This window comes from Sphaerodactylus townsendi, linkage group LG07 (genome assembly GCF_021028975.2).
Source record: "Sphaerodactylus townsendi isolate TG3544 linkage group LG07, MPM_Stown_v2.3, whole genome shotgun sequence".
NCBI classification, from domain to species: Eukaryota; Metazoa; Chordata; class Lepidosauria; order Squamata; family Sphaerodactylidae; genus Sphaerodactylus; species Sphaerodactylus townsendi.
In genome coordinates this window covers 86,120,449-86,146,694 of record NC_059431.1, presented here as the reverse complement: position 1 = coordinate 86,146,694, position 26,246 = coordinate 86,120,449, and the positions used below count along the sequence as shown (strand labels likewise).

General features: G+C 40.2%; 1 protein-coding gene across 2 annotated transcripts in view; it reads left to right on the top strand.

The window, feature by feature from the left end:
* Nucleotides 1-26,246, top strand: part of BNC2 (basonuclin 2) — a 468,234-nt gene that overhangs the window by 311,239 nt on the left and 130,749 nt on the right. Inside the window, exons 1-2 of one of the 2 annotated variants that reach the window (XM_048503097.1) lie at nt 1,792-1,891; nt 25,191-25,426. In XM_048503097.1, the coding sequence (XP_048359054.1) occupies nt 25,280-25,426 (147 nt within the window). In that variant the 5' untranslated portion in view covers nt 1,792-1,891; nt 25,191-25,279. Of the gene's footprint in view, nt 1-1,791; nt 1,892-25,190; nt 25,427-26,246 lie in introns of those variants that run through there. The other variant, XM_048503098.1, reaches the window with a different exon arrangement.

Sequence of the window (26,246 nt, the reverse complement as noted above, 5' to 3'; positions counted from 1 at the left end):
CCAATGCTCACAACAATCGAGCAGAGAGAGGGTAATCCTATGCAGTTGCACTCTTCTAAACCCATTGACTTCATTTCACTGAAAATGGGATACAAAGAGCTGCAACTAGAATGCAAAATCGACAACCCCTCAGCTTCCCATGGTCCACAAATTCTTCCTTGCAAGTCTCATCATGTTCAGTGTGGACTTCTGGGTGTGTTTGTGTATATTCTGTGGCATACTTAGAATTGATGCACAGGTTTACAGTTGTACACATCAGAACAGCATTCTGCAAATTGCCATTGCAGGTACTACCCTTCCCCCATCTCCAGCTGACCTTTGAGTAATCACTGGTTGCATCTAAATTGGTAGAGTGATCATTTCCTGGCATCTCCAGTAGTTACAGTAGATTGTTAATGTGGGAATGATGAATATAATTCCCTCCATTTTAAAAATCTGTGTGCAAATTAAGTCTAAATGCATGCCATAAATTTACTAGTAGTAGTTTGAAGGGCACAGGTTATCTTTCGCACTATTTAAAAACTGAGGTCTTGGCCTTCACTTTAAAAAGAAATAATAAAAGCCATACTCGTTATTTAATGTATTTGCTTTATAGTTTAAAGAAATTATCCATCTTTTCTCCAACCAAGTAATCTTTTTATGCATATCCCAAGTCTTTAAATCTTATATTCTTATATTTCATTTTAAGAAGGGGAAGGGGATTATGTTTTTAAAGGAAATACGTCAGTTGACGAAAGACTGTTGCCTAGGGACAAGGAAATGAGTGGAAGTAAATGAAAGTTTCTGTGTGTCTCTGAAGTTGGTCCTTTTCTGTATTTTCATCAACTTACTGGTGCTTTTGAGCATATTGAACCAGAGTCTTCATTATGATGCTTAATTGAGTTAAACTTATTATAAATATCCCCCAAAAGGGACATAAGAATAAAAGGGCAAAGTGGAGAAAGGGGACTTTGCTCTGCATTTATGTATATTTAAATATATTTTCATGTTTACTTATACCTAACACAATATGCTGCAATGTGAAGACATAACTAGTGTAACAGAAAATTCCTTCAGGCACTTAGTAAGCTAAACCAGCAAATCTGTGTAATACATGCATATGTTTAAAACCCAAATTGTGTAAATGCATTGTGTAAATACATTTATTTGTTTTCATGGGAGAACGGTGATGACTTGATAGATCTTATAACTGAAATTGCACTGTGACGGTGATATATTAACTCATCATGACAACCTGCTCCCCTAAAATTTAAAAAATAAGGCTTTTTATGTAAGCAAAATTTTAAAAAAGTTATTTAGTAAGCAGACATTTACAAATTTAAGTATGCGCTGTCAAGTTGCAACAGAGTTGTGGTGACCCCAGCACTCCTTCCATATGAAATTTGGGAGACCTCTTTTAGTAGTAGTTGATGTGATCCATGGAACTGTAACCAGAGGACAAAATAAGATTTGCCTTGCCCATATGCAGTGAAGCATGTACTCATGGACTGCTCTGGATGCCAGCCTGAATTTATTCTGAGAGCTGATGTATTTGAGAGTTGTGAATTTAATTGTACAGTTTAAATCCCTCTTGAGCTACAGTTTCATTGCATGGTTTTAGGCAAGTCACTTCTCTGGGGCCTTTGCTTACATCCACAATATGAAATAATAAAACAGCTCTACCTTATATGGTTGTTATAAGTATTGTGAAGATAATGCATGTGAAGGACTTTGGACAATGTAAGGTATTATTCTGCTGAGTGTTATTATTTATCTATTAAGATGTTGGATTCTTTTTCCTTTTTCCAGGCCATTCGCTGCACCTTGGTAAATTGCACATGTGAATGTTTCCAGCCAGGGAAGATAAACCTGAGAACCTGTGATCAGTGTAAACATGGCTGGGTGGCACATGGTAAGAACCATCTTTGTTTCTTTTATCCCTCTCAAATTTACTTCCTTGTGTATATATGAAACCTGCATTTTTAAAATTACATAGCTGTGTCTATATATCAGCTTTCAGTTCATCTATACAACATCAACTGTGCAATTGTAAATATAGTAACACACTTCCAAATTCAATGAGAAAATGGGTTTAGAAGAGTTAACTCTGTCTCTGAATGCAGAGTTAAAGACATACAATACAGTATGGCATGCTTGTTTGTATTCTATAGAGAATAGAAAAGCAATAATTTATTGACCCAACATTCTGGCTTCAAGTGCATTTGAAAAAAATGTGTCTTGTTTTTGTGTGCACCTCAAAGAACATGCTTACATTTCTATGATGCAGAGCTCAGAATAGTAAGAAGATGGAAAATATGTTTTTATTTGTTGTATTTTAGCCAAAAAATCTGTCAGCCTCCTACTGACTTAGTGTGCATACATGAGCTTTTCTACAATTCGATCTGATATTGCGCCACAGCACAACCGTTATAATCATTATTTGAACTGCAGTAAAGACAATAAGCAGTAAAGATCCGTGGATAAAAGCAAAGGAGGTTTCCAGGTAAGCCCCACTTGGAGGAGGACAATACTAAAATTTCCTTCGCCACAATGACCCTCAGATTATGTATAGTGAAGCTTCATGTGTTTGAGAAACAAACTTCTCAAAACATTATACTCCCTTAAACATTATACTCCCTGCATCTTACTTCAGTAAATGTTTTCCTGCAACCTGCACATGTGGTAATTCATGATGAGCTAAATAACTGCAAGATGAAACTCACAATATTTACCAGAAGCATCCAAAAAAAAAGTTTGATGGAAATCTAATCATGCTAGTAATTGAAGCTCTATCAAAGGCATGCAGATAAAGTATCGACACGGTATACCTTATAATGTGCTTCAGAGAAAGCCTTGATGGCCTTCATAATGGGTGGCCGAGGAAGCTTGGAAGGTATGTTTCATTTGGATATCTAAATCAACTCGATGCTGCCTTATTGATGGGGAATATGATTCTTTTTCAAACATCTATTCTATAAGAGTAGCCAATAAGAAAAAACAATATGAACAGGTACATAGTCATCATAGCGCTCATTCCTCTCTATTGTGGACCCTGTTGTTCTTGGCTCTGAAACATCTTGCACCAGTTACATGGTGCCAGACAGTACACTATACAAGCAGAAAGAAAGCATAAAATGCAAGGCAATGTTAACAAAGTGGTCCCGCCAACAGTTCTTGGACTTTATTCCATCAGATCTGCTTAATACTTGTGAAACGTCAGAAAAATTGAAGAAACAATTGTAGGATGGAGAAACTACGGTGGTGGGATTCAGCCAGTTTGCACTGGTCGTTATAAAACCCGTATATGCCCACCTTTTTGTAGAGTTTGCATTAACCCGGTTGTTAAATTAATCCCACCATTCGGGTTTCCCTGCAAGTCGAGGATTTCAGAGTTGAGACTTCCATGTCGTGTGTTCTGGGTTGGCTGGCCTTTGTCCTGACTTCAGCAGCTTTTCAGTACAGCAAGCTGGGGCACATGTTCACATGCTGGTGGTGGAGCTATTGCTGGCTGCAGGTCAAGAGTTCTCAACCGTGGGAAGCACACTGGTAATACATTCTCACTGCATTCCTCCCATCCCTGCCTGCTGAGATGGAATTGTGATAGCCCTATCTCCCCAGCTCACCAACTTGGGGGGTGGATAGAAACCGTGGAGTTGGACTATTCAGATACAACTTCCTCTTATGTAGACAATTTCATAGGATGTTGGACTTAGAATGGTAAGTGGACCTGTTTCTCAATACCTGCCTTCAGTATTGTATGAAGTCGCTCACATAGATGCATCCCCAGCCAAAGCACTGTTTCTAAGCCTAACCATAGGATGTTGAGAGGATCAAAGGGAGTATGGGAGGGAGACAGTGTGTACATTGCCTTGAGATGGTTGGAAGAAGGATGGGAGTAAAATGCAAGAAAGAAATAACCTTTAGCCTTTGGGTAGTTCTTCTGCATTGCTGTAATAACAATTTTCTAGTCTAACAGAGCAATCCTATGCAGACTTACTCCAGTCTAAACCCATTAAAATGAATAGGCTTACACTGGAGTTATGTAGCTGATGCTGCACAGGGAACACGGGCTGATGGAATCCATTTCAGTTGCCTGTGCCACGTGATGCATGGTGGCTGCAGGGGCCAACCAGGATTGCTGGGATCCCACTGGCAGGAGGCAGCATAGTTTGCACAGGAAATGCAGTGTTTCCATGTAAACCATGCAGCTGAGAATCTCCCCCACCTGAGAATCTTCCCCACCTGAGAAATCCTCCCCAGGTGCCTGCATTGCATGGTGGTTGCCTATTAATCTACTCTAATGGTGGCAGCGTGAAGACTCTACCGTAATGATGGACAGAAGGGGGTGGGAATTGGACACTTCCTGCTTGCCGTAGCTCAGATAGGCAGGCAGGAAGCATTTGAAACCCAGATTAAAGGGGGAAAATTGCTCATTTAGCAACTTTCATGTAACCTGGGTTCTGGCAAATGGAATGGAGTTAGAAGGGTTTGGAGAGCTTCTAGCTCCTAGAACTCCCCATAAAGCGCTTTTAAAATTTCAACTGTTCTATTTGGCCTGTGCAAAATCATCTGCTCCTTTCCATCTTAGACGTTTTGTTTTTAAGCTAAACTTGATCTTGCTTGATAGTGTGGTGAGATTACTCCTTATTTTATCCTTTCTCAAGGCACTCATCATGAATGACTTGAAGGTCACTTTTCCACATTTTATGTCATCCTGTTACTTGGGGGGGGGGGGTTCCTTGTATTTTGGCAACTCAACTCAATTTCAAGATTTCCATACTTAAATTTTAGGAGTTGGTTTTGTGTATGGGATAAATAAAAAATCACATTTGAGAACTCTATGTTGCCAGCATGTGTAAATTTTTTAGTCTTTTTTGAATAAATCCAATCATCATGTTTACATTTTGTGGAAAACAGGACTGGTGATGATATATACAGATATATTTTGCTGAGACACATTCCAAGCATATGTGTATAAATTAGTGCCTTCAGACTGTGGCAAACTCACTTGAGTTGTTCAGTTTAGCTACTTTCCAAAATCTCTAGGAAATGTTCCTTGCAGACTGATTAATGCTGTGCAATATCTAATGTCTGGAATTTCAAATCATTGAGCACTACAGGTTACTCTTTCAAAACCCAGTGTCCTTTAAATGCTTTGATTCTGTGCCCATAGAAACCATTTGCTGATCACAATAAGTACTTGTCAGGTATGCTTCCTTTGTTCTGGTAGTTGACTCCAGCAAATCTGAATCCGCAGATGGCAGGTGTATTAACCTCTGGCACTCCAGATGTTCATGGTCTACAATTCCCATCAGCCCCTGCCAGCATGGCCATGGTGGCAGGGGCTGATGGGAATTGTAGTCCATGAACATCTGGAGCCATCAGGTTATTGGAATTACGGTTTGTATTAACAGAACCTGCGGCTCTCCAGATGTTCAGGAACTACAATTCCCATCAGCCTCTGTCAGCATGGCCAATTGGCCATGCTGGTAGGGGCTGATGGGAATTGTAGTTCCTGAACATCTGGAGAGCCGCAGGTTCCCTACCCCTGGCCTAGAACATTAGACCTTAGCTTTTTCAGACCTAGCAGCAACTGAATACAGGACCCATTGAGCTACAAGCACATGACAGGAGGTCAAGTGATTTTAGAGTTGTGTGACTGGATGGGAAAGCCAGAATTATGATGTCAAGGCATTCAGAAAAATTGCCTCCCTTTTCTGGCTATGATATAATGCAGTACACTTTCCAATGCACAAGAGGCAGTGGAATAAATCACACATTTCTTCTCCACACTGTCCTTTACATCTGTCATGATACATGTATTCCATGGATTCAATAGATGATTTTTGTGGAGTGCTGTGGGAAAGAGAAAGCTATTTCCATGAACTCTGTTCACTTGGTCTGCAACAGGATCCAGGATCCCTCTCACAATTGCTAACTGTTTATCCACCAATAATATTTTAAATCAAAGAACAGTTCTCACAGTGCAAGAGCAAGCAGATAAAATGGAGGGGGGGTTAGCCATGGTTTGATTGAATGAAGAAAAATTCATCATAGTGGTTCCTTTGCCTTCACTGACAATGCCCATCCTCCGTTATAAAACTGATTCAGAGATAGGCTTGGAACTTAAATCTCTTGGACCAATAGGAACGGAGAAGGAAGGAACTTCGTCTTGTGAAGCTGTCTGTAAACAATTGTCTGGGCTGCTCTGGGAAGAACCTCTAATAATAGCTTGTGTAATATTTTAGGGATTTGTGGCTGCAGAAACAAAAGACATGTACCATTGTGGTAAGAGAAATTGCCCCTTCCCCTTTCAAATGAGCTCTGCTGCTGCTCAAAAAGAAAAAAAAATCCTTCAAGTTTAAGAGGGTTTTTTTCCCAGTTCAGAGGTGGCAAACATAGGTTGTCAGTATAAGAACAGATTCATCAAATGGTTCCTTTTGTGGCAGTATAAGTGTTTCTATTGGCATACATTCAGTTTATCGAGCTTTGACCCTGCACCCTTGCGCTGTAGTGGTAATCCTACCATCAGTGTTTTCTAAAGCTCAAGCCAACAATTGCATAGCTTATAGCAGCCCATGCTTAGCACTGCTGCTCTTAAAAAGGAATTGGTTGTTTCTTGAGTGAATCTCTGGTGTTTAAGGGATTTAAAGGACTAGACTGTTTTAATTTGCTTCCAGCAGAAACTTGGCATGTGTTTTTTCAGCTTGGAGTAAGATTTATTTATTTTTAAAATCGTTTAAATTGGCTAAACCATTTCCTAGGCCTGGAGTAGTCAGGCAGACAGGACATAAAAGAAAAAAACACAATTTTTTGAGACATGTTATAGGATAAAAAATTTAACAGTTAACATTGGCATTTTATAAGCATTTTGATTTAGTGCAGAGCAATGCTACTGAGTATGGGGGGGAAATTGCCCCAGAAAGTAGTTGAAAAGTATTTTATGGACATGCCTAACAACCACTCTTCCATTATTTGTGTCACAAGTTGTGTTGAGACAAACACACACTTATTTGTGTATGTTGATATTCATGGCACTTAGAAGTATTTTGACTGAATTGTTCCTTATTGGCAGGTCCTGTTTTTTAGTACTGTTTTTTTAATGACATGGGAATAATTGAAAACAAATGTTATTTTAGTTAATTTCTGTTTCCCGCTACTATTTGTTGTTTTTGACACCCTTGTCCTTTCTCCCCTCATTTCCATATCTTTGATCTTACAGTATTTTTCTTCTGTTTACTTTAAATGCCTTTCCCTGAGCTCTTCATTAGAGGCAAGTATGCCCTGGGACTCTGTTTTGGTCCCTTTCCACTACACAATAGGATGGCAATAGGAACATAGGTGAGGAAAACAACATTGCACAATGCCTGACATCACTTTGGCTGTGGCATTTTCCGCACGGACCAAAGGTGAAACATCCCAGTTTGGCCATGACTTCCGCATAGCTTCCAGGTCTAACTTTGGCCTGCCCCGCAAGATTTCCCTTATCCCGCAGCTTTCAAAAAATGATAAATTGGTGGTTCTTTTGAAAAAAACATGCTGATCCCGTTCCCATGAAAATACGTCGAGAGATGGACCAGTTTATTTTTCCCACCTTTCCCGCCTTCCCCCCCTTGCCGCCTGCAGCCAATCAGAATGTTGGAAAAACAGGACAGTTCGCGCATGAGTGGCAACATTGGTGAGGAAAATAAAAGTAAACCGGGGGGCATGCATAATCACCTGGAGTTCCTCCTCCAGGCCTGAACGAGCTGATGGGCTGCTGTGTGGAGGGATAAACCAAGATAGAAACATCCTGGTATGTATGATCCCTGTTTTCCTCCGGGATATTTTGTCCATCGGAAAACTCCTGTGTCACTGCCATATTGCAGGAAGTTATAGAATTTCCCTGAAACTCTATAAGTACCATAGCCATGGTGATGCCACTCTGGTTACGCAGCTGGCAGTGACATTATAGCATCATGGGATGCCATTATTGCAAGAGTTTCATAGGGCACCTTATCAAAGACTTTACTAAAATCTAGGTATACTACATCAACAGCATTCCCTTCATCTACCAAGCGTCTACCAAGCAAAGCAAAACAGTATCCTCGCTGCTGAGAAGCCCCCATTGGACTTAATACACTTATGACACCTTTTTAGGTGCAGCAAGTCTAAAATCCTGGGCACAAGTATAAGGCGGCAAATGACTGGGAGGAAGCCAATTATTGTTGGCTACTCTCCCAGCCATGTTCTCAAAGCCTGTATCAAATGTGACTGTCACATGACTATGACATCAGGTTATTCCAAATAGTCACTTTCTATATGGTACTGCCCCTTTTATACTGCACTTAGAACAAAACTGCTATCACCGTTGTTAGCTAAAAAAGAGCATGCTTCCAATTCGCAGAAGATAATCTTCTTATTAGACAATACCAGAAGTGATGTAATGGATTCAGTAGCCAAATTTCTAGACTTATTTATAACTCAGCGTCCTAAGAGTAAACTTGACTAATATCTCCTTCTTCTCCTTCCTTTTTATTTTTCTTGTTATTTCTTTTTTCTTTCTCCTCCTTTGTCTGTCCTGAATGAACGTATTGTTTATGGAAATGCACTGTTATGCCAATAAAGGTTGTTGATGTTGATGTTGTATATGGTAATTTTTAAAGATGTAAGGAATTAAGCATAGGATGATGGGATAAATTTTGCTTTGGATATTACACCCACCTCTGGGGGTGGGCGGTATAAAAGTTGAATGATTGAATGAGTGAGTGAATGAATGAATAAATAAATAAATAAATAATTGCATTATGAACATTTGTTTCTGATATGGGGTTTCCCCAGAAGTCTTGTGTGTGCATGATCTTTTGGCAGGGGGCATAAACTTTGGGGGCGGAGGCAGTGGGGCTTAAGCCCCTACCAGGATTTCCCAGTGGGGGCAACACCCTCCAGGCTGCTAGGCAGAATCATGAAGCTGTTCCAGCTGTCAGGTTCTGAAGTTCAGTCTGCCCTGTTTGTCACTGCAACAATTTAGCAAGTTCATGGGAGGAACAGGGTTTGTAAAGACAAGAGGGGGAGGCAATCTTCAGTTCATAGTACTCTGTGTGAAGAACCCATAGTAGGAGCCAGCAATGCCTTGCAGTCAAGGTTTTTTTAGGCTATGCCAACGAGTAGCAGAAACCTTGGGCAGGAGACTGATTCACTGATGGAGTATCTTCTTGACTACCAGAATTTCGTATCTGATTCAGATAAATTGATCTTTGTGTTAACAGACAATGATCTTCTATAATCTGATCTTGTATAATCTGGCACTTTTGGCCCCGGCTGCCAGAAAAATCTCGGATAATTTCCTTTTAGTAGAGAGTAAATCTTTCTATTCAGTCTTTGATTCAGGATGAATTATTTAATACTGTCTTGTGTACTATTTATATTACATGTTTTATGTGCCATTTTATTTGGCTTCTGTTTTATATTGGTTTGGCATTTGGCTACACACAATAATAACTAATTAATTAATTAATTTGCATGCCTACCCATCTTGGCAGGGACTTGCAAAGTGGTGCACCAATGCAATATTAACGGCAAATGCAATTTTTCTAGAGTGCAAAACCTTATTACTATCAAGCTTGATTTCCTTTCACTAACCTTGCCTGAATATCTCCTAGTTTACCAGGCTGCCTCAGGCATGGAGGAAGCCTCCACACTAGTAGCCCTTTTGTCTACCCTGACTGAATGTAACCTGAATTTCATACCCCCTGGGTTCTCATTCCAAATTAGCACCAGTGTGTACCCCAGAGCTGAGGAAGAAAAAATGAGAACTGAGACAGCTCGAGCAATTTTGGCAGAAAACTTGCAATGAGGAGTTAAGAACATTTTATAGGACACTTATAAAATCCTGTGAGAGGGCAATGAAGGCTAGGAATAGGAAATACTTTACAGCCACTATCCCATCCACCATCTCATGTCCCTCACAATTATTTAGAGTAATGCAGTAATTGATGGCCCTATCAACAAGACCTCAAATTAATAGCGATTCAGCCCTTAGCTGTGATGATTTTGCAAAGCTTTTTTGCAGCTAAGACCTTAACTGTCCGCTGGGACCTCCCTGCCAAGTTAAATGCAGACAGGAAACTAGGTCCCTTTGCCATTCTCTGGTCCATTATTGAATTGCTTCAACCAACTCTCCCAGGAAGATGTGGACAGAATCCTTAGAGTTGTGAAGCCTACTTCATACTGCCTATATCTGTGCTGATCCTGCCAGGTGAAAGCCAGTCAGGATGCAGTCCATGGTCCCTTCAGGAACATTATTAATCTATTCCCAAATTTGGGGATTTTCCCTGAGAGACTAAAAGAAGCCATGGAGAGGCCACTCTTAAATAAGCCATTTTTGGATCTACATGATCCTTCCAGTTGCTGCCCAGTATCACATATTTCTTTTCTGGGTAAGGTAATTGATAGAGCAGCTGCTGAGTAGTTCCAGGCCTTTCTGGAGAAAATGTCAATCCTGGACGCTTTCCAGGACAGCTTCTGCACTGGCCATGGGGTGGAGATGGCTTTGATTGCCCTCACAGATGACCTTTGGAGATACCAGGACAGAGGTGGGTCAAGCGCTGTTCATATGATCTGATGGCAGAATTCGACTTGGTCAAGTATGACATTCTGACTAACCGCCTTGCCAATGTGGGATTAACCAAGACAGTCTTGTGGTGGTTGTGCTCATTTCTCTATTAATAGCAAGAAGACTTACGCCTGCCACTCCCTGGTGTGCTGAGTCTGTCAAGGGATGATTCTCTTGCTGATGTTGTATAACATATGTCTATGCTCTCTTGCCAAGTTGATCCAGAGGGTTGGATTGGGTTCTCATCAATATGCAGATGCCACCCAGTTACACCTGATGATGGACAGCCAGCAAGATACTGCCCCAAATACTTTGGACTGTTGTTTGGGAGCTGTGGTGGAACAGATAAAGAGAGTCTGTTGAAGCTAAACACAATCAAGATGGAGGTCATGTGGCTGGGTTGAGGAAACTGGATAGGGTATGCAAACTACCAGCTCTGGATAGCATGTATTTTACTGTTGCAGCATCCATCAGGAGCTTAGGTTTGCTCCTGGACTCCTCTGTGACAGTGAAAGCCTAAGGGCAGCCTGGTAAGCTAAGAGGTATGATTTGCATGGCATTTTTCCAGCTGTGCCAGGTGAATCAGTTGGCCCCCATCTGTCCCAGCCCGACCTGCTCACAATGATCCATGCAATGGTCACCTCTAGACTGGACTACCACAACTCGTTTTACACAGGGCTACCCTTGGCCTGCTCCAGAAACTCTAGCTGGTCCAGAAAGCAACAGTGAAGGTCATTACAGGGACCTTGCGGTGGGCCAATATTCAACAGAAGCGGTCCTAGCTTCGGGTGGATTACCGATTAAGTTAATGGTTTCAGTACTGACATACAAAGCCCTAATGATTTGGGGCTTGTGTACTTGCGAGACTGCCTCTCTTTGTACTTCACTGGAGATTGCTATGTTCTGCGAATGGACATCTGCTGGAGGTCCCTGGCTGTAGAGATTTAATATATATCTCTTAATATAGAGATATAATATAGATCGCTTATAAATATGGTCCTGGACTGAGTTCATCCTGGACTGAGCCCGACCCCAGGAAAATTAAGAAGTCTATCCCCCACCTTTCAGAATCAACTTGGCTTTATATGTCCAGATATTTGTATATAATATGTGTAAATCCATTGTTATTATCCACATATATACCCATGTGCTGGGTAAACTATGTTTCCCGAAAACCATCTTTTGTAATTTCTGTTTGTCCTCTAGATCAGACTCTCAAAATGCTCTCTGTGTGAGAAGAAAGAATGCATAATTCAAGAATTCAGTTCCTGCCATTTTTTCCTTATTATCAGATCCAATTGTTAATTAGTTGCAATTTTCAATCAGTTGCAGCTTGTGGTTCTAACTGAATATGGATATGGTATTCCTATTTTCCAAGCCGTTATAAATAGAGATGAGAAAGTGTTTTATGTAGGGGAGAAGGTTCATCTTTTCGTATGTATTAAATATTATCAATATGAAAAATTATGAGTAAAAGTGCAGTAAAAAAGGAAGATGAAGATTGCTTTTAAAATTTCTTAAGGCTTTAATGTGCAAACTTGGGTGTCATGAATGTCTTTTAAGTGAGCAGAATATCTATTCTTCATTCTTTTACAAATTACTGTCAAGGTGTATCTTTGGATTGCGCCCCCCCCCCCTCCGGCCACACACAAACACACAGTGGATGTGATCAATAAGCATACTCACAGGTACAAAGCAACTACGTGAATCAGTTATGAAACTCGATTGGAGACTTTGAAAGATCAGAGCCAATGTGATGTAGTGGTTAGAGTGTGAACCTGAGACCAGAGTTTAAATACCCAGTCTACCATGGAAGCTTGTTGGGTGGATTTGGCCCAGTCACACATACTCTGCCTAATCTACTTCCTGTAGTAGTTGTGAGTATGAAATGGCGGCTGGGAGAACAATGTAAGCCCTCCATTGGGAGAGAAAATAATTAAATAATAAATAAACAAGGAACTTCAAACTAGTTGGAGTTGACTGATGTACAATTAATTCTGCAGAATTTTGTAGAAAAGTATCTTAATCATCACATCATAGGCAACAAATATAAACTTCTTTGAAAGAAATCTCTGTCTTTTTTGGCAAAGGCAGCACCTGATTTGCTACTAAGAGCACCTTATGCTTCTTCACATTTTATTGCATTTTATTACATCATAAAGTTTTACATCTTGCTAATGATCCTACAGGAAGCTTAATTGTTTATAGAAACATCTTAATTAAGCAGAGTTCACCAGGTTAAGCAGAATACAAATGAAAAGTATTATAAGTGAAACAAACTCTATTGCTGTACTGAAATATAACACCATAAAATTAAAACAGAAGTATTTGATTATAACTATATAAATGCCATATTCCTTTTAGATATTATAATGGCTTTGGTTCGTCACTTTACTTGTGCTTTTCCATGTGCCATATCTGAAATCTGTTGGGTGGGAGAGGACTGTGCTTTTTCTTTTGGCTACATCTCTATTATTTGTATGAAGGAATTTGCCACAGATCAGCTGAGAAGTCTCCTCAAGGTTTTTTAATTATTCTTTTCCTGTTCGGATTTCAAAAATAGGAAATGAATTCTGGATTGTGCCCTTAACAACACTAAAGATTTCTCTAATTACAGTTTAATTGACTGCAGTCAAATTTGCTGGAGTATCTGGAGCCAAAGTGTGAAATGGTCACAGTAGATGAACTTTATGACAATCGTGCACAAGTGTCCTCTTTAGTTACTGGGCACAAAGGAAGAGTCATTAAAAAGGATGATCATGACCAGAGTACCCACATATCTTACAGACTATATAATAGTGTCGCTAGTGTCAGTTACAAGGGGGTGCACTTTAAAACTACCTTAATTAACTTATATTCCTCTAATTACAATGTTTGAAATCACTATTGATTTATCCAGCAGCGCTCACTGGATATTTCATGGTTATCTGTCTGCGAGTATGCTGCATACTCAGCCTGCATGAACAAAGGCCATCAATTTTTGGTTCTTCTAAATAGGGTAATTCAGGAATTCATGGCTTTTTTGCTGCTACTTTTCTGCTGCTCATACATGCATTTCTATGTATTGATACACTCACCATCTTTACAGAAGAATAAAGTCATGGGAGGACATTCATCTTCTGACTTGTGTACTAAATTTCTAGTGTATGTTTGTGTGTGTGTGTGTATGTGTGTGTTTCTACACACTTACACAAAAATACAAACATACACTTGACACACACACACAAATATTGTCACAACCCTGGGTCAGGGCTGAGCGTGTGTGACTGGCCCAAGATCATCCATCAAGCCAATAAGCCTGGGAGTCAGTGGTCGAATCTGCATTGGCGATTAATCCCATGATAGTCACCTAAAATATCCAGGTTTCAGGACAAACTCCCCACAGCAACACCGTCGAACACGGATCCATCCCGGTTCTGGTGCTCCCTCAACCCCTTATCACTTCTTTTCCTAGGACCTGCATGATTGAGTACCTTTTCAGAAAACACATGTCCAATCCAAATCAGTGGGTAGGATCGGAGATTGGATCCAGATTTGTATTTCGTGCCATAGGGAGTGACATGGGGGAGCTCAGCCAATGAAAACGCAGTGGGCGGTGTAGGTGGTGCGTGCAGCACGTGCAGCCTTTTTTTCATGCCGCCAGCTCAAACATGGGCACGCGAAAACATCAGCATGAGAACATGGGCACATTAAAACATAGGCACGCGGATCCAAAACTTCTTTGCCCATATGCCAATGCATTCACAAAACTGTTCAATAAAGCAAGATGGCGACACAATAGCCTATCAGGAGAAAGCTGCTTGGCCGGGGTTATTGTGCATGCATGCTAACGTACCACATATTCTCACATGATTTTTTTAAAAAAAAATGTCCGTCCCCCCCCAACACAGCCCAACAGCCAATCAGATAGACCCACCAAATCAACTGCGTGTCTGTGGGGATTGCTGCATTGTTTGAATCCTTGATGGGCACAGATGTCTTCACTAGCAAGATGCTGCAGTGGGTATGGTGAAATCTCGATGAAAAGGTGCCGATTCTTTTGAAACCTGGATGTATCTAGATTAATTTCTCAGTAGGTATTCAGCCATTGTGGTCTTCAGGGCCTAGAGCTCAACTGTTGTGTCAGCTTCCCTGAAGCCACAAAGCCGCAAGATACTGAATTATCTGCATACTATCACACTGATCTTCCAGATGCTTGCCAGTTGATGCCACCTCCAATTTTCTGACTAGTCCACAATGAATTTGCAGCTGTGACCTAATTAACAAGGTGCCTACCACATAGCCATTCATAGGTGAAAATGGCTGCCGAGAAGCTTCCAATGGGTTTGACAGACTTGGGTGGCATAAGTTTGTATTCCTGGCTCCCAACATAATGCACTGAATGGCTGGAAGGGAACAGAATATGTAGGCTCCTCCCCCCGCCCACTCCTACTATGCCAACAGTAGTGGCAGGAGCGCTGAGATGCTGGCACTCCAATCTGTGCCACATTCCAGCTCCAGGGAGGGCTGCAGTGGCTGCTTCGGGGAGGGCAAAGCTGCCACAGCAGCCGCACGCTGCTCCCATGGGCAGATTTAGCCCCCCCTCCAAGCCCCCCCTCTTACTGTGTAGAAAGGGACAAGTGAAGCTTTTTGTGCCATTGAGGTAACATTATATCAACTGTCCGATAAAATCTCATTGAATTATAATTTAAAAGACAGGAATTTTTTAATCCAGATTGTTGGCAACCTAGTGTATAGGTGTGCATGATATATGAATATTGTGTTTGAGTGTATGTGCAAAGAGACATACATCAGCTCACATTTCTAATCCAGTTAATAGACTGTTTCCATTGAAGAAGCTTACACGTTCTTAGGTGCCATTGTTGCTTCTCTGTTATTATGTGAAATATCAGGAAAATGTCAGATTGCCCACACCAGGATGGAAAATTCCTGGAGATCTAGCAATGGAACTTGAGGAGACAGGATTTGGGAAGGGGAGGAAGCTCAGCAGAGTATAATGCCAGAGATTCCAGCCTCTGAAACTGCCATTTCTTCAGCGGATCTTGGTAGTCTAAAGATCAGTTGTAATTCCAGGAGATCTCCAGTCTCCTGAATATTAGCAAGTCTAGGAAAATGTATAGTTTCTCAGAACTTAGATACTATTCTCTAGATTCCAACATGAAAAGAGAAGGAAAAAATACTATTTTTTCAAACAAAAAAAGAACTGTTTTACATTTTTGCTGAGTACACATAATGTTCAAATATGTTTGTACTGCTTGTTGTGTAAGCAGAATTTCAGGTCAAAAATATTTTTCAATACTTGTGTTTTCCGTGGTCCATTAAAAAAGAAAAGAGGGGAAACATAAAAGAAAGCACCTGTTTAGCTTGGAGGAATTGGCGAAGGATGCTGTTTTCCCAACAGGCCAAAAGCGACCATCACAAGGCTCCTTTAAAAAAAAAAAAGATTTTTCCCCCTTTTTTGGTTATTTCATGCGAACATTGGCAGAAACTCTGACAAGCAGTTCTTCATATTTTATTATGTTCTTGTCTGGCAGAATCTCTGTCAGGCAAAAACCGTGTCAGCGGAAAACCTGTCGTAGGATCAGAGGAGACAAAAACAGGTGTCATACAGGCAGTCAAAACTGAAAAGAAAAAAAGATTAGGCTAAAGAGAAAGAGGCAGACAATTACATTAATGCCATTGCTTTTATCTTATAGATGTGTGTTATTATCTCGGGGTGCTGAGTGCGCAATTGCCTCAAAGAAAAGTAGACAGGAGACAAGGGGAAACTTGATAGTTATTAACTGAAGAGGCAGCGTGTCAAAGCTGGATGAGGTTCAAAGTTTTGCAGAGGAATAAAAAAAATTGCAGACAGCAAGCATCCTATGTGAACAAACTGTGGTTCTGCTGTTGGCTACATAAATCTAGTAGTGATCTAAATCCCACCCCCCACCCCCCATCCTTGGAATTAGATCATAGAAGAGGAAACTAATGAAGATTTGGTTGATTTAAGTCTAGTTTAACTGGGCAGCAACTGGAGGTTTTTTAAGTAACACAGTTAAAACAAATGGCTGTAGCACAGCACTCAAAAAGACAACCATTTGTCAGTTTTGTTTCTGATTCTCAAGATATTAATTCACAAGATATTAAAGATATTAATTTTAATTTTAAAAAATGCTTTTGCTACATGGAAGTGCTCATATGTGCCAGCTGTGTATTAGAAGCTCAAAAATGCACCCTTCTCTTGGAGCCCAAATGAATTTGGAAGAGGATAACCTCATTTACTTTTAAATGTGATCCAGAGAGCATACTAAAACAGTCTACTGTTTCTATATTTGAAAATTCTGTCTTCTACCTAGAACATTTTTAATAACTGGAAAACCAACTTTTTCACACCTAGCACAAGTTTAAATTGGAGTAGAGGAGAGAGGGAAAATTGAAATACTCAAAGGATATAGTTTCATATCTGCCACTCTGACTCGTTCAGGATATTCATCTGAAACATCTGAACTCCCATTCTTTACTATTTGACCTAAAGGGCAGATGGGGATAATTCCTTGCTTCTGAGTAAATTTATATCCTTCTGCAGATAATAGCACATTAACCCATCACTAGGTAGCATCTTTTCTTAGATAAGGATAGAGACTGGTTATTTTGAAGGACATATCGTAGCATCACATAGCAAACAGTATTAAACTTTTTTTCCCGTGGTTGATGGGACTAGTGGCTCTATCTCTTCTATGCCAGCCCTTGCCAAGAGTATTGCTTCATACTCACATATTTCTTGAAGAGTTCTTAAGTTGGTTTATGGAATGAAACAAGAGAACATGGGATAGTCTAGTACCATAGAAGCTTACCTCCAGCTTTTCAGATAGCCGAGGACTATAATTTCATCGCTTCTGTCAGCATGGCCAATTGGCCATGCTGGCAAGGGTTGATGGGAATTGTAGTTCATGAACATCTGGAGAGCCGCAGGTTGCAGACCCCTGGTCTAATATCACATATTTCCCGCATGCTTAGCTAGTTAGTACGTGTACCATTATTAAACATATATTAAGCAAAGGCTGAGCTTTTGTGGTGCACAGAACTCCCTCAGTGCACAAAGTTATGGCAATGGTTTTGGGTCAGTAAGAGGTCTTGAATAGCTACATCTTAAACTAACTGGCAAAGGAATGGATGAAATAAGAATCTGGTTTTCCACTTTCTGGCACTTGATAAATTGAATAAACCGCTTACCATTATTTTAATGCCCAGCATGTATTTAATTTCCTTTGAATTGTGCATGGTCTCAAAACCCCAATAAAACACAAATCGAAAAGCAACTCTTTCTCCGTTTTTTCTTACAGTTGAAAAAGAAATGGGATGTTAAAATTGGTGTGCTATAATTTAACATAGGAGTCTGCACTGCCAAGTTAATTTTGGCATAAGATACCAAATGTACATTGTAGGCTAATCTGTTCACTGGAATTCAGCTCCAAAGGGTTCCTTTATTGCATGAATCATCAAATACAAGGTCTCTCTATGGGAGTTTGTTCACTGTCTTTATCAATGTTTCTTGGCAGTGATACATATAGGTTACTTTTCAGAGGAACATTAAAACTTTCATGTATTATCCAGAAGTTCAGAACTTGTCACCTATTGTATGGCCATTTTTCTTGATCTATTATAAAGCAAAATATTAAGAAGTATTGGCATATTCTTCCATTTGTTATCTCTAATAGCAATTTCCAACAACCTTTAAAAAAAGATGTAGTATTTTACTGCTTGGGAGACTAATGTAACTATTAAGATGTTTGGTTTCATTGTTAACTTCTATGTACTTTATGCTTGGATCTGAGGGTGTCCCTATACAAGGGAAGGTATGAATGTATGTATGTATGTATGTATGTATGTATGTATGTATGTATGTATGTATGTATGTATGTATGTATGTATGTATGTATGTATGTATGTATGTATGTATTAGTTTGATATCCTGCCCTTCCCCCTGTGGGCTCAGGGCAGTTCACAGCAACTTATAAATACAGTGAAACAATTAAAACAGTTAAACAATAATCTAAATCAGATGGTAACTGAATCATACTAACTAAAATACAAGAGGGAAGTAAGGGAAAGAGACCAAAAGATGGAAAACCATAGGTGTCTCAACCATGTGCCTGATGGAACAATTCAGTCTTACAGGCCCTTTGGAATTTCAATCAGTCCATCAGGACCCGGATCTCACTAGGCATTGTTACACCAGATTGGGGCCAGGCACAAAATGTCCTGGCCCTGGTTGAGGCTAGCTGGACTTTTTTTGGACTTGTGATCACCAATAGATTTTCATTTGCTGACCACACAATCTTCAGGAGCCATATTGGAAGAGATGGTACTCTAGATATGTGGACCCCCGACCATTTAAGGCTTTGAAGGTTAATACCAAAACCTTGAGCTTGATCTGGTATTCCATCCAGAGTTAACGCAGCTGGCAAAGTACAGGCTAAATATGCACCTGCCACAGGGTCCCAGTAAGGATCTGAACTTCTACATTCTGCACTAGCTGGAGTTTCCAGAGCAGCCCCAAGGGTTGCCCTTCATAGAGTGAATTGCAATAGTCTAACCTAGAGGTGACCATTGCATGGATCACTGTGATAAGATCAGACTGAGACAGGTATGGTGCTATTTACCTCACCTGGCAAAGATAATAAAAAGTCAGACAGATCACCTGTGCATCAAGGCATCAAGAATCACATCAAGACTCTTGATGGTGAATGCAGGAATCAGCTGCATGCCAACAAGTGCTAGCAACTCTCATTTGTGCCACCACAACCCTGCCACAGGCCCTATGTCTTAGCTGGATCTAGCTTCAGTCAGTTGTCTTTCAACCACTCCCCCACAGCCTCCAAACATCTGGCCAGCTCAGCTGTAGTGGCATCCAGATGACCATCCATCAACTGATAGAGCTGTGTCATCAGCATATTGATGACAACCAGCCCCAATCTCCAGACTTACTCAGCAAGAGGGCACATATGTATGTTAAATAATTTTGGAAAGAGAATTGCTTATTGTGGGATTCTGCACACCAACAAATGGCATTCAGAAATTCTGTCGCTGATTGCTACCTGTGTCCCCAACCCTAGAGAAATGAGCACAGCCACTGTAAGTGACTGACCCATGAATCCCAGCACCAGCGAGATGGTTGGTCAAGATTTCCACTCACACAACAAAGGGTCCCACATATTTTTCAGTTTCCTCTTCCCATTGCAGGTCCGCATCCCACATTCTTATGGATCTGGAGTGCCACACCTCACATTCTTATGAAACTGGAGTGGTTTTCTGGGGCTGCAGGGAGCTGCAGTGGGGAGGAAAACACAGGAAAACCTATTAGCAGAACACTACTTTTGGTAATTAGGATTCAAGGCATATGGACATGTATTATAGAAGCCACCTAAGTTGTCTAGAGACTTGAAATGTTTATATTTTATTTTCATCTTCATCTTACTCATAACATTACTAGTTGCAATTTGAATGTTTGAATGATATGACACAAAGTAGTCTGCCTTTGTGGATCATGATAGGTTGTGTTTTTCACCTGTCTTTTTTATTGCTGTTAGTCCTCAATTAAATTTTCTTTTTGAAAAATCTGGAAAAACGTAGATTGGTGTTTATCAACACAGTTCCACTGATAATAATAAAAATGCTTACGTATCCGTGGTTATTTATATGCAGGATCAAACAGATGTTCTTTGCTGAGATAGCACAAATTTTGCTCTCCAGACAAGTATGGAAATAAAGACTGTTACTGGAAATGACATCCTGACAGGTTTAGTATTTTTTTTAACACACTTAAGTAAATCCCATTGAACAGATGGAACTTACTTCTAAGTAACATGATTTGGATCTGGATGGAAACCTTACATTTCAGTTCATGCAGAATGTGGCAGTTTTCTGTGGAGTTGTGTCTGGATGGCAGAAACAGAAGTACACATGATGACAACAACTAGAAATGCCATCCACTAGAAGAGACAGATAAACAAACAGGAAACAGAACACGATGCACAACAACGATTGAGAATGACATTTTCTGTTCAAGAAATTTAGAGGTCAAATGAAACAGGAATGTTACTTTACCTTTACAAATAGTGCTCTTAAATTATTACTCTAATGGACTCAAGGAAAGGCTTGCGTGTCCTGTGTGAAAGATTCAGAAGGTCTCTTGGGTACACCTGGCTGAAGTATTAAAATGGGTTCTGAAACATTTCTGAAGGAAAATCTGACACCACTTTTGGCATCTTCTCAGAAAACTGTCTGAAATAAACCTTGGTCTATGTTTCTATCTCATGTATCTGCATTTTGAAACTAGAAAATTAAGGAAATTGTACAGACTGTTGTACACTGTGTACTAGCTTCCCTTCCCTTCCCAAGAATAAATCAGAAATGTTTTGTTGAAAATCAGATATTATGGATGGAGCTACTGTCTTCCCCATACATTTTCAAGGTTTAAGGAGTTTGCTGCATTTACTAAAAATTCACAAAATGTCTAGTTGGTCCTAAGGGATAAGTAGTGCCATCCTAAGCAGAGTTACACTGTTCTAAGTCAAGTGCTTACGGTGTAACTCTGTCTACAGTGGCAGTTAGTGGTTGTGAAGGTGGTACTGATGAAGCTCCTGCCAGTGGTTGGCTGGGCAGTCCTAAACTCACACACAACAACATCCTCTGGACCGGGTGGGTCTTTTTAGCTGAGACCCTTAAAGATAGGAACAAAAAAGACTCCAAGCACACAGCAAATAACAAGAGGTAATTGTCTCAGTGGGGAAATTAAAAGGCCAGGGAATTAAAATAGCCAGGGAAATAGGGGTACAACAAGTGGTTTGTGAGTTGGACAGAAAAATAAACAGAGGCTGAAGGAAGAGCCTGAAAAGAGCAAGAAATAGAATTGGTTGAGAAAGTCAATTGTGCAGAAATCTATTCCAAACTAGTTTTAAAAGTTCATAGAAGTGTTTTGAACTACACTACATTGCTATCAGAACTTCATGTCCTTGCTTTCCTTTACTATTGAGCTCATGGGATGAAATGTCTTAAACATAAACCAATACATAAAAGGATAAAACATTACATTTTAAAAAATCTTCGACATGAACCAAAACTATACATAAACAAAAGAAGTTGCGTGCTGTGTGCTCTCCGAACAGGCACAAGAAACCTCAGCAGCATTCTCTCCTGACATTTCGCCTGCATCTGTGGCTGGCATCTTCAGACGATTCTCTGAAGATGCCAGCCACAGATGCAGGCGAAACGCCAGGAGAGAATGCTGCTAGAACACGGCCATACAGCCCGGAAACCACACAGCACCCAAGTGATTCCGGCCGTGAAAGCCTTTGACAATACAGTAAAAAGAAGCATTAAAACATCAGAAATACAGAGAAATGAAGTACATAGCTCTTAAAACTAGCCTATAAATAAAATGACCCTATACAATTTTTATAATCAACAAGATCAAACTCATTTTAACAAGACTTTAAAGATACCACTATTGTCAGATATTTTGCAACAAATCTAGTTTTTTCTGGATCAAAATCTGCTAGCAACAGGTATATCACCCAGGTTTCAACAGGAAGACAATATCTAGTTAAAACAGGAATAATTCAAAGAGCCCTGGGGGTAGTCCATTAACAGTGGCGAAGCTACAAGGGGAAGGGTGTGTGTGCCGTGCACTGGATGTATGCATAGGGGTGCAGAAAATCGCCCCAGGCCCCTCCCCCTTTCCCCCGCCTCCCCCCTCAGCACCCCCGCGGCGCCCCCCTTCCCACACTTACCTTAGTTCCTTTCCTTATTGAGAACTTTTTCAGGCTGCAAAAGGCCTGTTTGCAGTAAAAAAGGCCTGAGGAACTACAGTTCCCAGGAGACCTTGGGGCTCACAAGGTCTCCTGGGAAGTATAGCTCCCATCAGGCCGTTTTTACTGAGAACATGCCTTTTGCAGCCTGAAAAAGTTCTCAAAAAGGAAAGGAACTAAGGTAAGTGGGGGAAGGGTGTGTCGCTGGGGGCGGGGGGGCGCGGCTCCCCCGGAAAATATAGTATGCGCACCGGGCGCAGTTTGGCCCAGCTACGCCTCTGTCCATTAATCACAGAATAACAAAAGGTGATCTATAGTCTCTATTGCACCCAAGGCACAGCCACAGAAACAATCTGAATATGAAGTGTTATGAAATTGTCCTCTCAGTTCTGCTGTCAGCAAGACCTTCTATTTGGCCAGCATAAAGGCATGCCCATGACTAGGGACTGTAAGAAATTTCAAATATGGAGGCAGGGTGATTGGAGGAGAAATCCCTAATACAAAAGTACAGCATGCTCACCTTGCCTGAATTAGAGTGCTAACTTGATCAATTTCAAATTCTAGTTTCAACCCCTTTTTAAGAAGGTTCATGCCAATGCAGAAAGCACCACATCATAGCAAATTCAAACCACAGAAGGAGAAAGGGAGAATTTGCCAAGGACAAGAAAAGGAAAGTGAGTGAAAAAGAAGCCCACCTGCCCACAGCAAACTCCTAGCCAGACTCGTAACCATAGAATAGGGATGAATGACCACCACACTAAAGACTAGGTATTAGGCATCTAATTAGATATCTAGTATTGTCGAAGGCTTTCACGGCCAGATTCAACTGATTCTGGTGGGTTTTCTGGGCTGTGTGGCCGTGGTCTGGTGTATCTTGTTCCTAACGTTTCACCTTCATCTGTGGCTGGCATCTTCAGAGGTGTAACACAGAGGAAAGTCCGTGTAACAGATTTCCCTCTGTGATACACCTCTGAAGATGCCAGCCATGTTAGGAACGTTAGAAACAAGATCCACCAGACCACGGCCACACAGCCCAGAAAACCCACCAGAACAAAGTATCTGGTCTTCAAGATTTATAGATACAGAGCTAATGCAGTTTTATAAAATGATATATCACAGTAAATACTACATATTCTATTTGTGTGTTTTTTTAAAAAAGTTGTTCTCTGTGGCCTTTATCAACTGAGTCTGACTTGTACATTTAAATAAATAAAATAATCAATGTTGAGCATATTTGGCAGAATACAGCATTTCCTATTTCTGCAGTGTGAATGCTCTGCAGACAGAGGACTTCAATCCCCAAGCTTGCCAATCCCTTATCTTTCCTGAACTTTTAAATTAATTTTTAAAAGCCTATTTATTCAAGGTTGACTAAACTGCTAGAATAGGAAAGATCAGACAAATCAGTAGCAAGAAATGAAGTATGAGGAAACCAGAACTCTTTGACAAAATATCCCTTGGGGCAAGTGTGCTGAATGAAGCCAGCAGGGAAACGATAAGGGCATTTATGCTGCAGATGTAGGAAAGCAATTTATCAAGAGTACATGAACTCTCCAGTGACCACAAGCAAAGAAGATACCAAAGTACAAGAGGAGGGAGAAGAGAGGACCCCCTGCAACATTATTTTAAAGTCTGACAAAATTATATATTTATATATATTATATATTTATATATATTATATAAAATTATATATTTATATATATATACACACAAATGCCCCCACAATGAAAAATATAAATTATATATTTATATACACAAACATGCTCCCATAATGAAAAATCATTGTGTTAAATGCTACAATGCATTTAACAATCTCTGCTCCATAATGATGTATAGGTAGAACTCAAAACTCTGACATAGCTCAGTAGTGTTCTTGAGGACTGCATGTGTCATTTGTATGTAGGGAAATGGGTAGATCCTATGAATAGTTAATCTGTGATAATGCACCCATGTCTATTTCGCTGCATGCACACAGGTAGGAAATCCTGAGGGGTGTGTCTTTCCATTATGCATCTAGTTGACAAAACAGATGACTAAACATCCAAATGGAATCGACATCTTGTGTGAAAACTGCTCGTTAAGGAGTGTGTTCAAATGACAAAGACTGGGAAAGGAGTATGTCAGATAGCCAGGACTGTATGATACATTAAAGTTAAAATTACATTTCTTTCTGAACATTACTACCATGTTTCCCCAAAAATAAGACAGTGTCTTATATTAATTTTTGCTCCCAAAGATGCGCTATGTCTTATTTTCAGGGGATGTCTTATTTTTCTGTGTTCTGTTCGTCGGGCATGCTTCCAAACAAAAACTTTGCTACGTCTTACTTTCGGGGGATACCTTATATTTCGCACTTCAGCAAAACCTCTACTACGTCTTATTTTCAGGGGATGTCTTATATTCAGGGAAACAGGGTAGTACTTATTAATATTAGAAGTTTCTCAATGAATGCTGTTGCTGCAGAAATATCTGATGAAGTGCTACTGGACCTGGAACACTGTTGTAGATATGTTTTCCTTTATTGTACTCTTGTAATGTTATTTGGCTATTAATATTAGTTTAAACCCAACTAATATCTAGCTGCTTTTTCAAACAGATGGTGTTACGTTCCAATTTAATAAAATAAATGGGGGAAAAAAAGATCTAGGAAGAATGCTAATCAACTAGGATTTTAACTTAGTATTCAATGCTTATAAACAGTTTGATTTGTCTGTAGAGTTATTTCCCTGTCCTTGTTTGAAGAAATTCAGCTTAAATTGTGTCTTTTGTATAGGAATACATTTTTAGACTCAATGTATTTTATGCTTCTTGTTTCTCTATCTCAGCTTTGGACAAACTTAGCACCCAGCATCTGTACCATCCAACTCAAGTGGAGATTGTACAATCCAATGTAGTGTTTGATATCAGCAGCCTGATGCTGTATGGTACCCAGGCCGTGCCAGTGAGACTGAAGATATTACTAGATCGACTCTTCAGTGTATTGAAGCAGGAAGAAGTGCTGCACATCCTGCACGGTTTGGGCTGGACACTTCGAGACTATGTTCGGGGTTACATCCTTCAGGTAGGAAGTAGTCTGGGGTATGAATTTGCTTAATAACTTTATTCCAGGGCCAATAGGCATGACCTTTTGTCTCTTTTATAATGTAAGATGTTATGCATAAGTTGTGTATGATTGGGTGGAGTGTTTGCCCAGAGGTGTTACTGGACGTTTTGGCCATCTTAAGTGACATGAAAAGGTATAGTTCATCACCACATTTTTTCTTTATGTTTTCATAGCATGGCAAGAATTGGATGGGAAACATATAGCTGGTTTGATAAGCTCCTAGGATTCTCAGTGCTCCTGTTCTAAACTGTTAAAGTTTCTAATCCTAAAAATCCTAGAAGGTGCTGTGAAACCAAATATAGTTAATGAAACACAAGGAGAGCAATTACATGCAATTTTGTTCAATTTGCTTGTTTAACAGGACCATGAATACTTTTCAAGGTTATCTTTCAAGGTAGAAGTTTCATGGTTTTTAATAAATAAATATTTAAAATAAATATATGCAGTTCTTTTTTACTCTCTCCAGTTTGGGTTCTGCTTCATTAGCAAAAATTATGTACAGGTATCTTCATGCTACTAGAATATACAAGTGGCAACCTGCTAGGACTTGTGGAAGGCTTTAATCCCCCCATCCCCATTATTTCCTCCTCTTTTCTGAAAGCCCACCTAGACTCTCCTCTTTTCCTTCTGTCCAGTTGGGGCTGCTAGCTCTAGATTGAGAAATTTCTGGAGATTTTGGGGTGGAGCCTTGGTGTGGCAGCGTCCTGGCAGGTGGCTGGCCTGGGCGAGATTGTGCGCTGCCATGCCATCAACCCTGGCCCAGGCCATGGTGCTGGCA